At 45.3% G+C, this 16,265-nt stretch overlaps 1 protein-coding gene and 1 long non-coding RNA gene across 3 annotated transcripts in view; both read right to left on the bottom strand.

Moving 5' to 3' along the window:
* Positions 1 to 8,081, bottom strand: part of MCAM (melanoma cell adhesion molecule) — a 39,815-nt gene extending 31,734 nt beyond the window's left edge. Inside the window, exon 1 of one of the 2 annotated variants that reach the window (XM_070765481.1) lies at positions 7,924 to 8,081. In XM_070765481.1, coding sequence (XP_070621582.1) covers positions 7,924 to 7,993 — 70 coding nt within the window. In that variant the 5' untranslated portion in view covers positions 7,994 to 8,081. The remainder of the gene's footprint in view (positions 1 to 7,923) is intronic. The other variant, XM_070765480.1, reaches the window with a different exon arrangement.
* A 5,841-nt stretch (positions 8,082 to 13,922) lies between these two features.
* On the bottom strand, positions 13,923 to 16,030 carry LOC139174697 (uncharacterized). Its single transcript, XR_011560413.1, has 3 exons — positions 15,945 to 16,030; positions 14,136 to 14,262; positions 13,923 to 14,023 (listed from the first exon to the last, which is right to left on the bottom strand). It is a non-coding gene; the product is annotated as an uncharacterized lncRNA (long non-coding RNA).
* Between the last annotated feature and the right edge of the window lie 235 nt (positions 16,031 to 16,265).

Here is a 16,265-nt window from a genome sequence, read left to right as displayed (position 1 = left end):
CATTCTGACACTATCTGTTGGATAATTTGTTTTTTGACCTTGCAGTCACAATTGGGTGATGGTACCTGTCCCACTTATAGAGGACACCTGAACATCTACCATCGCCAGATATAGTAAATAAAAGAAAGAGAGAGAGAGGGAAGTAGTAGAGCTGGGTCTCCATGAAGTTCCCACAATCCAGTTCCACCAGGAAGCCATTCAACAGGGCATATCTGGCATATATAAGCAGCTCCTTCAAGCCGAGAAGGCTGCATTCATACAATCTTAACCTGGTTTGCTCATAGTTGGTCATTCCAAGGTTTAGTAACATATGTGGAAACTGCAGTGTAATGTTTCCAAATGTAAAATGATGCACTTGGGGAAAAGGAATCCTCAATCTGAGTATTGTACTGGCAGTTCTGTGTTAGCAAAAACTTCAGAAGAGAAGGATTTAGGGGTCATGATTTCTGATAGTCTCCAAATGGGTGAACAGTGCAGTCAGGCGGTAGGGAAAGCGAGTAGAATGCTTGGCTGCATAGCTAGAGGTATAAGAAGCAGGAAGAGGGAGATTGTGATCCCGCTGTATAGAGCGCTGGTGAGACCCCATTTGGAATCCTGTGTCCAGTTCTGGAGACCTCACCTACACAAAGATATAGATAAAATTGAAAAAGACGGACTACAGAAATGGTGAAAGGTCTTAAGCCTAAAACGTATCAGGAAAGACTTCGTGAACTCCATCTGTATAGTTTGGAGGACAGAAGGGAAAGGGGGGACATGATCGAAACATTTAAATATGTAAAAGGTTCAGGAGGGAAGTGTTTGTAATAGGAAAGTGAACCCCAAGAACAAGGGGGCACAATCTGAGGTTAGTTGGGGAAAGACCAGAAGCAACGTGAGAAAATATTATTTGACTGAAAGAGTCGTAGATGCCTGGGACAAACTTCCAGCAGACGTGGTTGGTAAATGCACAGGAACTGAATTTAAACATGCCTGGGATAAAAATAGATCCATCCTACGTTAAAAATACAGGAAATAGTATACTGTATGGGCAGGCTAGATGGACCAGGAGGTCTTTTTCTGCCATCAATCTTCTATGTTTCTATGAGAACCAACTCCACCAAAGAGAGGATTCTGAGACGTCTCAAAAACATCTCCCGCACACAAGGAGCCGTGATAAAAGCGTTGTCTTGTTTCTCACAACAAGGCAACCCGGAGGTCATTCCAGAAAGCTGCTTGGAAGGAGATGAAAGGCCCCGAAAAGAGAGGATTTCTTTCTCCAAGCCATAAATCCCACTCTGCCCTGCCAAAGAAGCAACGGAGCCAAAGGGCAGTTGCAATGGCTTTAAAAGGAAAATTGAAGCAAGTTGCTGAACACAGGCCCCCCGAGGTTATCAGCCCCCAAATGCTCTGAAGGATTTTTACATCATCAGGTGTCACTTGCCAGAGAGCAAAAATAGAAAAATGAGAGATTATTTTAAGGGAAAGTAGTCGTGGTGAGGGATGACACAGGGGAAGTTTGGAGTATTGTATTGGCAGTTCTGTGTTAGCAAAAACTTCAGAAGAGAAGGATTTAGGGGTTGTGATTTCTGACAGTCTCCAAATGGGTGAACAGTGCAGTCACGCGGTAGGGAAAGCGAGTAGGATGCTTGGCTGCATAGCTAGAGGTATAACAAGCAGGAAGCCCAATTTATGGGAGGGTTATGATGCTCAAACCTGCCACCTTCCCAAACTCTGGTTTGCTTTTTCTGCAAAAATGTTTCAATGAAACATTTCTAGGTTCCTCCCCAAATCAGGTGGCGGGTTCCGGATTCTGCTACTGCCGATTCGCTCAGGGATGTGCTCTGCCCACACGGTGCGCGGGACTAAAAAAACACCTTCTACGCATGTGCAGAAGGAAAGAACAAGAGGGTGCGGACCAGGGACAGGTTCCCGATTCTGCCGCTACCGATGCGCTGCGCATGGGGATTTGCTTCTGCTCCGTGCATGTGTCCGAGTGAGATTTAAACACTTATGCGCGCATATATCCCAGGTATAAGAAAAGAATGGTGTGTATGTATATGAATGTGATTTTCTTTCTATAATAACTTTTTATGGTTTTTTTTTAGTTTGTTATATTTTAACCTCAGTTAATTGTTCGACTTCTTTTTATTGTTTTGTATTTATTTATTGTTTAGTATTTATTTATTGTTTTGTATTTATTTATTTATTCTTATTGTACTTATACAGTTGTTGTAAGCCGCTCTGAGTCCTTTGGGATTGGGTGGCATAGAAGAAAGACAGACAGACAGACAGACAGATAGAAAAAATAGATAGACAGATAGATAGATAGAAAAGATAAATAGATAGATAGAAAGATAGAAAAGATAAATAGAAAGATAGAAAAGATAGATAGATAGATAGATAGATAGATAGATAGATAGATAGATAGATAGATAGATAATTTTGTGGGTGTGACTTGCCATGTGGTCAGGTGGGAGTGGCTTGATGATCATGTGACTGGGGGTGGCTTATGCAATTTCCCTCTCTATTTACTATTACTGAACATCCAAAATATACTATTTAATTGTATATATATATATACAGTATATGCCGTATGTGTACATACATATTACATACAGGTGCACAAAAACATACATTATCTATTATATAAACTGTATGTGCATGTACAATTTTTACTACCACACTGTGGGCGTGTCTTATTTTGTGGGTGTGGCTTGCTGCCCATGTAACCAGGTGGGAGTGGCTTAATGATCATGTGACCAGGGGGTGGCGGCTTGAAGGTCATGTGACTGGCTTAAAGGTGGCCAACGTGACGTCGCTCACGTCGAGGGTTTGGGTGAGGATGCCTGGCCTCTCCTCGCCTCAAAGAGAGACAATTTCCCTCTCTATTTACTATTACTGAACATCCAAAATATACTCTTTAATTCTATGTATATATGCCGTACGTGTACATACATATTACACACAGGCACACAAAAATACGTATTATCTACTATATAAACTGTATGTATATGTACACACAGTTCTTCTAAAATTATACGCATCCGACCTCATTCACTGCAATAGGAAAAACATATCCAGAGCCCAGAAGGGGGGGAAAAGAAAAAAAAATTCAATTTTTTTCTACCGGTTCCCGCGTACCGTAGGAGCCCATCCCTGGATGGAAGTCATGAGAGAAACACAACGGCCTGACTCACTCCGGGGCAAGGTTCCCGGGATTCCAGTTAACCATATTTAGCCTGCTTGGGAACGGTTGGGATACAATCCTCGCAAGCAGCCAAACCCACTAGAGCACCGACAGGTCTCCGAGCCGTCCTGAGAGGCCGGGAGAAGATGTGGTTGAGACGAAGGGTCTTAAAGCTGGACAGAGAGAGGTCCTGCCTGCCTGCAGGAAGAAGCAATGAAAGTCCAGTTGTGGGGCAGGGCAAAATTAATCCGAGAATTAATTGCCTGTCAATAAGGATGGGGGCAAGGCAAAGGGAGTGGAGAGAATTGTGGACATGCCAGAAGGGTGAAAAAACCCATCTGGAGAGGATAAAAAAAGACAACAGTAAGAAAGTTTTGCGGGGAGAGAGGAATTCTCCCTAGAAGGAAACGCTTGGCTTTTCTCCCAATGGATCTGATTAAACGGGGAGTATACAACAGGGGTCTCCAACCTTGGTAACTTTTAAGACTTGTGGACTTCAACTCCCAGAGTTCCTCAGCCAGCTTTGCTGAGCTTTGGACTACGTCCCCCATCCCCAACAAATAGAAGTCCAATCTTTTTCTTGAAAGTCTCCAGTAATAAAGCTCTCACAACTTCTGAAGGCAACCTCTGATGCACTGTTTACTGAATACTTATTAGTTTTTTTTATTGCCCTTCCTTCTCTAGTACCTTAGCACAGTGTTTCCCAACCTTGGCAACTTGAAGGTATTTGGACTTCAACTCCCAGAATTCCCCAGCCAGCTTTTGCTGGCTGGGGAATTCTGGGAGTTGAAGTCCAAATACCTTCAAGTTGCCAAGGTTGGGAAACACTGCCTTAGCATGACCCTTAATTACTTTTAAAATAGGAAATAGTGAAATAGTATGTTTTTACCCCTAATCATTTTATTCATGATCTAGAACTGAACCTTTATAGCAATTCAAGAAAATCGAGCTACTTGCCTAATCTGTTATCCTACTGAACCTTGTGGGTACAGGACAAAACCTTCAAATGTCACAGCGCTCCTCAACAAATAATGCTGTCTATCATTTGTCCTTTTTGTGGCTATTCAAATAATGTGACTTAATCCACTGAAAGGGGCGTGCATAAGTGCGCCAGTGTGCCTTCCGTCCCCTGTCCAATTGTCTCTCCTTATCTCATTTATCTTTTCTTCCTTTCAAATATGTTCACCTATACTTTTATATCTTTTCTTCTATTTTTTTTCTTTATTTATATTATTGCATATCTATTCTCTTCAATGTGTATTATGTATTGGACAAAATAAATAAATAAAATAAATAAAGAGTCCAAGCACCTATTTGAAAACTTATCCTGGTCAGTAAGCCACTCCCACCCAGCCACGTGACCTTTAAGACACCCCATCACATGATTGTAAGGCACACCCACCTGGTCACATGGCCGGCAAGTCACTCCTACCCGGTCACATGACCATCAAGCCACACCCACACAATAAGCCACACCCACAGTGAGGCAGTAAAAATTTTGGCAGCCCATCACTCTGTGTAGTAGGTGAAGTCCATCACTACCTTCATTCCTAACGTTCAGGAAAACAACTTAAAATCAAATCTTTTTTTTTTTAAAAAGAAAAAATTTGGATCTTGAATGTAGTTTGTATTTTGTATTTGTATTTATTAGATTTGTATACCGCCCCTCTCCGAAGACTCGGGGCGGCTAACAACAATATAAAAAGACAATGCAAACAAATCTAATATTAAAAATAATCTTAAAAACCCCAATTTAAAGAACCACTCATACATACAAGCATACCATGTATAAATTCTATAAGCCTAGGGGAAGGGAAAATTTCAATTCCCCCATGCCTGACGACAGAGGTGGGTTTTAAGGAGCTTGCGAAAGGCAAGGAGGGTGGGGGCAACTCTGATATCTGGGGGGAGCTGGTTCCAGAGGGCTGGAGGCCACAGAGAAGGCTCTTCCCCTGGGTCCCGCCAGACGACATTGCTTAGTCGACGGGACCCGGAGAAGGCCAACTCTGTGGGACCTAACTGGTCACTGGGATTCGTGCGGCAGAAGGCGGTCTCGTAGATACCCTGGTCCGGTGCCATGAAGGGCTTTATAGGTCATAACCAACACTTTGAATTGTGACTGGAAACTGATCGGCAACCAATGCAGACTGCGGAGTGTTGGAGTGATATGGGACCTAACTGGTCACTGGGATTCGTGTGGCAGAAGGATGCCAAAGAGCTGTGCATCTGAGGTTAGGATCGATGAAATGTGCCCTTAGGTATTGATTTGATCCGAGTATCACAAACCTCTTTTTACGAAAGTTGCATAAATGCAACTCCACAAACTCTCTTGCAGTGAGCAGTTTCACAAAGGGGGCGTTTGGAAGGGCGTGGCCAGGCACAAAATACAATTTTAGGCAGAAAACCAGTGGGTTATTCAATCCCAAATACGTTCTCCATCACCCGAGTTTTCCTTTCGTCTTTACCTTCCGAGCAGCGGACAAAGTCAACCTCAATTTTCATTTTCTGAGCACATTTGGGAAGGAATAATTGTTTCTCGCAAGATTTGCAAAGCAAAATCCGCCCCCAGGGCTGGAATCCCCCTTTTTCCCCTTCACCGATTCGAAGCACCTACCACCACCATCCTTCCTTTTCGAAAAACTTTTACATATTTTAACGTATGGCTTGTTCCCAGGGCCGAGCACAACCCTGGACAATTTTTTTGGCACCATCCCTGATAAAATACTTCCCTGAAAAATAAGCAAAAAACCTAGCAAAAACACCCGGTCCTTTTTTTTTTCATTTCCATACATTGTTTATTTTATAAAACCTCTTTTCCCCCATGGCAAATTTTTATGACTTCCTAACCAGAATAAGGAAAGGGGGGGGGGGGGAAGACTATGAAGGAAAATCCCCATTTTCCCTAAACAGGACATGAGCCAACGGTTGCAAATGCAAAGGAGATGCCAACTAATCTTGCAAGAGCTTGGCCAGGGGAAGAGGTTGGGCTCAGTTGCAAAGGGCATGAGATCTCCTCCTTGTTGTAAAGATTTTATAGCCTTAGAGATCTCTCGTTTTGAGCCCTCCCTGGGCACCACGCCCTTTGGATAGTTGAGATTTCTGCCATCTTGAATTTAAGGATGGACAGGCAGAGGGAGGATGGAAGATAGATGGCACTTGGTGTGGCATCTCAGCTTGGGAGAAGCCACAGAAGACACCCGTCCATCAAACGTCAGAAATGTGCCACCCGCCTGGCAGCTCAGGCATGCATAGTGGGCGGGTGGCATGTGGCCGGAATCCCCTCCCTCAGTGCCCTGCTGTGCATGGGTTTGATAGGAGGCAGAGCCACCTGTCCTGGTTGGAAAGGCTCCTTTGCACCAGCTACAATCCATCCTTCGAAGACCCTCCCCAAGCCGGCTCTGGGTTTGTCCCCCTGGCGGAGGAAACCCCCCCCCTTCTGCTTCTCGGATGCAATAAGGGGTTTTTAGCTCTGCTTCTTTGCGGGCAAGGTGGAACAAAGGTTGCAGAAGCGAGACGCTGAGGAGGGGGCTGCTTCCTCGCCCTCCGGCTACCAGACATAATTTCCTGCGGAGTAGCTGGGGCCGGACTCCACCCGCAAGCCGCATTTGCAACGAGCAAAGGGGGCTTTGAACCCCAGGAAACCCCGGGAAGGACGCTGCATCGCCCCCTCCAAAAGAAAGAATAAGGGTTGGGCGTGTCGGTCGCCACGGCGTTTGGAAGCGAGTCCCGGGCAATGCACCGTCCGGCTGAATTGAGCGCAGGACTCCAAGGCTCATTATCCTCAGCCGCTTCTCCAAGGCGGCCGTTGCAACAACAGCTCCCTATTTGGTGGGAGGGGTCTTTGCCCCGAGCAGGCTTGGCAAAAAACGCCCCCTCCCCGAACCAGACTGCAGCAAAGACGGACACGCCTCCTGCCGCACCCCCTTTTCGGTCTCCGCGCTTGGGAAGCGGGGTGGGGGCGAGGATGGGGGGTCGCGCTAGGGAATCCCCTTCCTAAGACCCAGAGGGGGGCGAGGAGCCCGATGCTTTTCTCCCTCGCCCTCCCGCCCTCCGCATTCCCCCCTGTCCAGAACAGGCGGTGCCCGTAAGAGCGCACGGTCAACTCGGGGTTGTAAATCAAAGCGGGGTTGGGGAGGGACGGTGGTTGGGTGGGGGTCTTGCAGGGGCTGCCTTTGGAACGACCCCCGCTTGGCCCCCGGCTCCCCAACTCCGGGGGCTTTTGTGCCTTGCCTTTTTTCCCCCCACCTCTGCGCACCCCGCCCCCTTTTCCTCTTCCACTAGTTGCAAAGCGCTTGTAAGCAACTGCTGCAACCCTGGAGTAGAGCAGAGGCGGAGGAAGGTGGGTGTGTTCTCCAACGGCGCTTAGCCCGGCCGAGAGCGCCAAAAGCGCCCCTCGCTTCTCCGACAGCCGGGTGGGACTCGCGCGCCCTGCCTAGCCAAAAAAAAAAAATCCATTCCGGGCTGGCGGGCAAGCCGAGTACCCCCTTCCCAAGCAAGTCCCTCCAGGGTTCGGCACCTCCTGACCCAAGCAAGCACCTTCCCGGGCTCGCTTGGAACCGGAGGGGGTCCGGGAGCAGCCCCCCAACTCAGCGTCGGAGTAAAGAAGGCGCGCCGGGTTTGGAGAGCTCCATTACGCGCGGTGCGCCCGGCAAACCCCAAACTGGTGGCGACTTGCAAGCTCCCCAGGCGGCTGCAAGAGGATCGGTGGTGCCTTGGGGGTCTAGGGGCGCGAGCCTCCCGTCCAGCCCCTTACTCACCTCTGCTGCAATAGCTGGCAAGCAGGAGGCAGCCCAGCAGCGCCAGGGATCTCAGCCGTCCGTAGCTCATGGTCGCCCGCACCGTGCCCGGACTCCGACTGCGGCCAAGGAGCCGGGGAGCTGGAGCCCGGCGGATGACGTCACGGGCGAGGGGAGGGGTCTCTCCGAAGGGGGGGCACCCCGGACCGCCCCCCCTCCTCCCCGAGGGTGGGCTGCACCAGCGCGGAAAAAAAAAAGGCAGGCGGATCCCAAGAGGTGGAGATGGGGAGCCGGAGGGTTTCCCAACCAGGTGCCGCCTTTTGCAGATGTGGGCACATCTGGCGGGTTGCCTTGGCAGATGCGGGCACAGCGGAGCCGGCAAGTGCCGCTTGGGTTTCGCTTCCTCCAGACAAAGAGAAAACTCTGTCAAAGACCTTGGAGGACTCATATTCAATGCCCTAAGTCCTAGAGCCGACTGTAACACAACATTGACAAAAAGGTTTTAAGACTTGTTAACCTAATCCTTGGCAGTTACTTCTCTGGTAATATTGATCTGCTAACCAGAGCATGCAAAACATTTGTCAGACCGATCCTAGAATACAGCTCACCTGTGTGGAACCCACATTGCATATCTGACCTTTGAGAGAGTCCAGAAATATTTCACCAGAAGAGTCCTTCACTCCTCTTCCCGCAAGAAAATATCTTATTCCGCCAGATTTGAAATTCTTCGATTGGACAACTTACAACTCCATCGCCTTCGCTCCGACTTAACTATAGTTCATCAAATCATATATCAAAATGTCCTTCCTGTTAGTGACTACTTCACCTTCAACCGCAACAACACACGAGCACGTAATAGATTTAAACTAAATGTCAACCGCTCTAAACTAGACTGCAAAAAATACGACTTCAGCAATAGAATAATCAACGCCTGGAATGCACTACCTGACTCTGTGGTTTCTACTCCTAACCCCAAAACCTTTAACCTTAGACTATCTACAATTGACCTCTCCCCCTTTCTAAGAGGTCTGTAAGGGGCGTGCATAAGCGCACCATTGTGCCTACCGTCCCTTTCCTATTGTCTTTTGTCATTACTTTTTATCATTACTTATCTAATGTTATACAAATTACCATCCTATAATTGTTTGACAAATATACACTGCTCAAAAAAAATAAAGGGAACATTTAAACAACAGAATATAACTCCAAGTAAATCAAACTTCTGTAAAATCAAACTGTCCCCTTAGGAAGCAACACTGATTGACAATCAATTTCACACGCTGTTGTGCAAATGGAATAGTTCTGCAAATGAAATATTCAATGAAAATATTTCATTCATTCAGATCTAGGATGTGTTATTTGAGTGTCCCCTTTAATTTTTTTTAGCAAAATGAATAAATAAATAAATAAAGCCACAAGTCCACAAGGCAAGGGAACCTCAGAACCGGTGTGGGTTCTGGGTCTGGATGGGGTGAAAGTAGGGGGTCCCCACCACCACCAAAAACTTTGCTTATTTAAGCCTGGGGGAAATGGTACAAGTGACTGAACCAGAAGAATTATCTAAATATCATCCAAAGAGCAAGAGGGATCCAGCTGTTTTAGAGTCGACAGGTGATCCAATGGCCATGGGTTCCAGAAAGGTGGGACAGTCGAATCTCTGCGTTGTCCCCAGGTGTAGTGTTCCATTTGGGGTCTCCTTCCTAGCTTCTCCTTCCTCCTCCAGTTCCTCCCGTCAATCCTGAGGGGTTGGGTGGATGGGGGGCTTCCTCTGGATTCTGCCAGGTTCTCCCAGGGCCCACCACAACAGTTGTGCACAAGTGTTGCCCTGCTTCCAAGCGATCGAGCGGAAAAGACTGAAATTAACCAACCAGCCTGACCTTTTGGCCTCCGGATTGCTCCGTTGCTGCAGGGGATCCCAGACGAGGGAGAAACCTGGACAGCCTTGTCCTAGCTGACCGGTGACCCAGTTTCATGTCCAGCTGTGGTTTGGAAGAGGTCAAAGCCCAACCCACTTTGGGGACGATGTTCTTATGCCCCATTACCACTACTGGGCAAAAGGGGTTTCCAGACATTCAACAAATTTCTCCTGTTAACCTCTCACATGTTTTATGTTCCTGAAAATCTCTCTCTCTCTCTCTCTCTCTCTCTCTCTCTCTCTCTCTCTCTCTCTCTCTCTCTCTCTCTCCACCTCCCTCCCACACGTCCATCCTTCCTTTTCTTTCTCCTTCCCTTCCTTAACCCACTCTTCCTTCCCTGCCTCCCTCTTTTCCTTCCTTCCTTCCTTCGTTCCCTCCCTCTCTTTCCTCCCTTTCATTTCCTTTCCTTCCTTCTTAACCCATCCTTGCTTCTCTCTCTCCCTCTTTTCCTTTCCTCCCTTCCGTCCTTCCTTTTCTTTCTCCTTCCTTCCTTAACTCACTCTTCCTTTCTTCCTTCCCTCTTTTCCTCCCTCCCTTCCCTCCCTCCCCCCCTCTATTTATTTATTTATTTACTTACTTACTTACTTACTTATTTATTAGATTTGTATGCCGCCCCTCTCCACAGACTCGGAGCTGCTCACAACAAGAACAGTACAAATCCAATACTTAAAAACATTTTAAAACCCTCAATATAAAAAACAATCATGCATCTCATACAAACCATACACATTTCCTTCCTTCCCTCCCTCCCTCCCATCCTTCCTTTTCTTTCTCCTTTCCTTCCTTAACCCACTCTTCCTTCCCTTCCCTTCCTCTTTTCCTTCCTTCCTTCCCTTTCCTCCCTTTCATTTCCTTTCCTTCCTTTCCTTCCTTCTTAACCTTCCTTCCTTCTCTTCCTCCCTTTCCTTCCTTCCTTCCCTCCTTCCTTTCCTCCCTCTCTCTTTTCCTTTCCTCCTTCCTTCCTAGTAAAAACATACTATTTAATTATTTCATATTTTAAAAGGAATTAGGGATCATACTAAGGTACTAAAGAAGGAAGGACAGTGAAAAAACTATTAAGTATGTAATAAATAGTGCATAAGCTTACTACCCCCACCGTGTGCCCCCCTCCCAATGGGGGCAGCAGCCCATTACTGATGGCAGACTCTCGCCTTTTCCCTAAGAAAGCTGGAAAAAACCTATGCCCGGGAGCAGAGTTTGATGCAACTCTTGTCAGCCTCCTGCCCCGTCTAGACTGATGTTTTTCTCCAGTTCAGTGGGGGTTTTTTCCAGCGATTCCAGGGTTAGCGCACACACAAGGCGTTCAGGTATGCAGTGCTCCACTCCCCAAACGCATTCTCAAAAAACGAGAAAAGAAATGGGAGAGTGCACGGCAGAGGGGGAGATGCGGAGGGGAGGCTTCTCTGCTCATTCATGCTGCAGCCCCGTGCAATGCTTGCTAGCTCGTGCACACTCATGCACACTCGGCAAGACGCCCCCCTGTTCCTTCTCCGGCAAGCAGAGAAGGGCGCTCGCTCTACCTTGCAAGGGAATGGGTCTTGGGAACATTCGTGCTGTCAGAATAGAATAGAATATAGATTGTAGACGAGATTAGACTATGCTAGACTAGGGTGGGATGGGATGGGACAGGACAGGACAGAACAGAATAAATATTGGAGAATAGAATATATATTGGAGAATAGAGTAGAATAGAATAGAATAAATGTTGCAGAATAGAATAGAACAGGACAGAACAGAATAAATATTGGAGAATAGAATGGAATAGTGTAGAATAAAATATATATTGGAGAATAGAATATATATTGGAGAATAGAATATATATTGGAGAATAGAATAGATATTGGAGAATAGAATAGAAAGAATAGAATAGAATAGATATTGGAGATTAGAATAGTGTAGAATAGATATTGGAGAATAGAATAGATATTGGAGAATAGAATAGAATAGAATAGAATAGAATTCTTTATTGGCCAAGTGTGATTGGACACACAAGGAATTTGTCCTTGGTGCAGATACATCTACATAAAATAAAATATACATTTGTCAAGAATCATGGGGTGCAACACTTAACAATTGTCATAGGGGTCAAATAAGCAATGAAGAAACAATTGCTATTAATAAAAATCTTAAGAGTACAAGCAACCAGTTACAGTCATACAGTCCTAAGTGGGAGGAGATGGGTGATAGGAACGATGAGAAAAAACTAGTAGTAATAGTAGTGCAGACTTAGTCAATAGTTTGACAACGTTGAGGGAATTGTTTGTTTAGCAGAGCGATGGCTACTGCAGAGAGATTGCCTGTCCCACTGCAGAGCATCTGCCATGGCTTCCTAGTACAGAAGACCCAACCTGGCGTTATCAACAAGCATGGGATATTTCGCTGGGAACAGCCTCCTGCTCTTTGCAAAAGTGATCAATTTCGCCAACGCTTACCGTCTCCCCTGTTCTCTTCTTTCTCTCCCCTTCAGTTTCCCTAGTAGGTTTGTTTGCGTTAAATAGACGTTTCTGCTGAGCTGGAAAATACCAGGATCCATAAACATCATTATCAGCTCCGGGGCCTGTTCCCCCAGTCGGTTAACCTGAGACAAACAAACCTTTTGAGTAGTGTTAACCTCTCATTTATTTGCACCCGTTCAGGCGGCTAAGCGACAGATGGGAGGCGTGAAGCGCCCTCAAAGGTTCCTAAAGCCGTTCAAAAGCATCACATTTTGACCCTGTGGAGCATTAAGGATTCATTGAGAATGTCCTACAGGGTCAGATCCAGACTAATGATAGAAAATCCGTAGAGAAAATGTGGGACCAAGATAACAGGATTAGAAAACAATGTAAAATGATGTATAAATTGTACAAATAAAACAACATTGCCCAAAAGGCTTCAAGAGTTGTTAACCTAATCCTACATAGCTTCTGCTCCGGTAATCTCACACTACTAACCAGAGCATAGAAAACTTTCACCAGACCAATCCTTGAATACAGCTCATCTGTCTGGAACCCACACCGCATTTCGGACATAAACACTCTAGAAAATGTCCAGAGATACTTCACTAGAAGAGCCCTCCACTCCTCCACTCGCAATGGAATACCCTACGCAACTAGACTTCCAATCCTTTAGAAACCTTAGAACTACGTTGCCTGAAACATGACATAAGCATAACCCATAAAATCATCTACTACAACGTCCTCCCTGTCAGTGACTACTTCACCTTCAATCACAACAACACACGAACAAACAACAGATACAAACTTAAAGTAAACCGCTCCAAACTTAACTGCAGGAAATATAGCATTAGTAACTGAGTAGTTGATGCATGGAACTCACTACCTGTCTCTGTAGTAACATCACCTAACCCCCAAAACTTTACCCTTAGACTGTCCACTGTTGACCTCTCCCGATTCCTAAGAGGTCAGTAAGGGGCGTGCATAAGTGCACCAGCGTGCCTTCCGTCCCCTGTCCTAATGTTTCTCTGTTATAAGTATCATGTATATAAACATATCTTTGTACACTACCAATACGTACTTGACAATACAAATAAATAAAATACATTAAAGAAATATGATATGTCCAATGTGAACAATCAATAAAAACACAATAAAAAAAAGTTTGAGGGGCTCAGTTGTAGTTGTATAATGGACAACATCTATACCTTTTTATTCTATGTTCTAACCCAGTGTTTCCCAACCTTGGCAACTTGAAGATATTTGGACTTCAACTCCAGAATTTTGGGAGTTGAAGTCCAAATATCTTCAAGTTGCCAAGGTTGGGAAACACCGTTCTAACCTTCAAGCAACCGATGGAGAGGTAGATATTCATTCTGCAAACTCTTTGGACTCGTCTTTTTCTCCAAAAAAAGTGACCTAGCATGGAATCCCTGGATGGTTTCTCAGCACCGTTCTTCCTTCCAACTCAAGAGTGGATTTGAAAAGAGAAGGTAACCAAGAAGGAAACCTTTGCTCTCCTTCAATTCAACCCTTTCTCCAAGACCAACATCAACGACAGGATTATCAAGGACAGATTGGAAACAGATGTGCTTCTCCCCAGCAGCCAGTTCATTCATGTTTGGGAGAATCTGTAATATATTTTCCATATTTTGTTGTGGAATCTTCTCTTCATCTCCTTTTTTTATTTTGAAACACAACAACAACAAGCCATTGGCTTTGTTCCTTCAGCTCCTGTTGGCTTCTTTGTCTTGACCTCTGATGAGGCAGCTGTGGAGAAGAAAGGGGGAACAAAGAGGTTGCTGACAATTTGAAAAATGGGACCTGAAAAAAATAGAAGCGTGGAAGGGGAGGATGGAATCCCCAAACGGACCCAGCTGACCTCTTGAATCATCTCCAGGATTTATGTCCAAAGAAGAAGTCTTGGTGTGCACCAGGCCAGGATTCTTTCGTGACCTCATGAGAACTGCCAGATGTCAATCACTTCCCTCCATTCCTGGAAGCACCTGCTGGATCAACACAAGGGAAACCCCTTCTTTAAGTCAGTTTTATTTTTATTTATTTTATTTTATTTATTTGTCATACAAATATAGTATTGTATTGTAGTATGTTTAACATAATATAAGTATAAAGTAGAGATTGGACAGGAACGGTAGGCACAAAAGTACATTTATTGCATGTCCCTTACAGACCCCTTAGAAAAGGGGAGAGGTCTATTGTAGATAATGTAAGGTTGAAGATTTTGGGATTGGGGAAGAAAAAACAGAGTCCGGTAGTGAATTCCAGGCGTTGACTACTCTATTGCTGAAATCGTATTTTCTGCAGTCTAGTTTGGAGCGATTTACATTTAGTTTGTATCTATTGCGTGCTCTTGTGTTGTTTGTTATTAAAGGTGAAGTTGCAACGCAGTTTAATCTTAGTACAAGAAGCCAACAAAGTGACTTGCAACTGAGTAACCGCAGCAAATAATACGTCACTGTTTTTAAGGATAGGAGACAGAACATTTTTGATTGGAAATGCCCTTCCCGTTAAACAATAACAAACCAGTTTGTACTATGAAGCCTCTATGCTTTCTTAAATTGGAGGGTAGAGATACAGATGCAGTTGTACTTCTACCTAAGAACGCCTCTACTTAAGAACTTTTCTAGATAAGAACCGGGTGTTCAATATTTTTTGCCTCTACTTAAGAAACATTTTCTACTTAAGAACCCGAGCCCGGAAAAAATGTCCCAGGAAATTTGAGAGCAGCACAAAGGCCCGGCCAGTTTCCTGCCATTCCCCCTTTAATCCCGACCATCTCGGGCTTTTCTGGGCTGCCAGAGGAGCCTTTTGGGGGCCTTTAAGGAGGCTTTGGCAATCCAGAGCAAATGGAGTGTTTTCCTTTCTCTGGGCGCTTGGAGAGGGAATAAACCTCTGCCAACGCCCAGAGAAAAGAAACACTCCCTTCGCTCTGGGCAGCGACTGTCCTCCTCCTCTTCTTCCTCCTCCTCCTCCTCCCACCCAAATTCTGAGCTTATATTTCTTTCCTAATAGGTTTGCACGCATTATTTGCTTTTACATTGATTCCTATGGGAAAAATTGCTTCTACTTACAAACGTTTCTACTTAAGAACCTGGTCACGGAACGAATTACGTTCCTAAGTAGAGGTGCCACTGTACAGGTTAACAGAGTTGGAAGGGACCTCGTAGGTCATCTAGTCCAACCCCCCTGCCCAAGCAGACCCTCAATCATTTCTGACAGATGGCAGTCCAATCTCTTCTTGAAATTTTCCAGGGATGAAACTCCCACACTTCTGAAGGCAACTTCTGTTCCATCGGTTGATTGCTCTCACTGTCAGATAATTTCTCTTTATTTCCAAACCTGCTCAATTTTCATCCATTATTCCTTGCCTGGCCTTGGAAAATAGCTTGACCCCCTTCCTACTCTCTGTGGCAGCCCCTCAAATATTGGAAGGCGGCTATTCTGTCTTCCCTGGTCCTTCTCTTCACTAGACCAACCATGCCCAGTCCCTGCAACCGTTCTTCATATGTTTTAGCTTTTTGTATTTATAAATCCAATAAATAATTCTTCTTTGCCCTCTTTCCAAAGTCTCAACATAACACATAACTGAATTGGAAGGGACCTTGGAGGTCATCTAGTCCAACCCCCTGCCCCCCACCCCCCAAGTAGAGGACCCTACACCATTTCTGACCGGTCTCTTCTTAAAAGCCTCCAGTGATGAAGCTCCCATAACTTCTGGAGACAACTTCTGTTCCACTGGTCAGTCAAACCTTTTCCTGTTTTGTAGACACTCAACCGGTTTGGTCTGTTCAACCCATCTGCAGCTTTATAGATGATCATTAACCTTTCCTAGCCGTTGTAGGAGCAGCTAATTCTCTCAGCTGTTTACATGTTGTAAAGGAAGCTGCTACTCCAGGTTCAAGTGGGCAAAGGTCACCTTAGCCACCCTGGTCTATTTTAGAAAAAAAAATTGTATGGGTTTCTGTGGAACATGAGCTTTCCTCAAATCCTC

Source organism: Erythrolamprus reginae, chromosome 12 (assembly GCF_031021105.1).
Source record: "Erythrolamprus reginae isolate rEryReg1 chromosome 12, rEryReg1.hap1, whole genome shotgun sequence".
NCBI lineage: Eukaryota > Metazoa > Chordata > Lepidosauria > Squamata > Dipsadidae > Erythrolamprus > Erythrolamprus reginae.
This window is presented reverse-complemented; position numbering and strand designations above follow the sequence as displayed.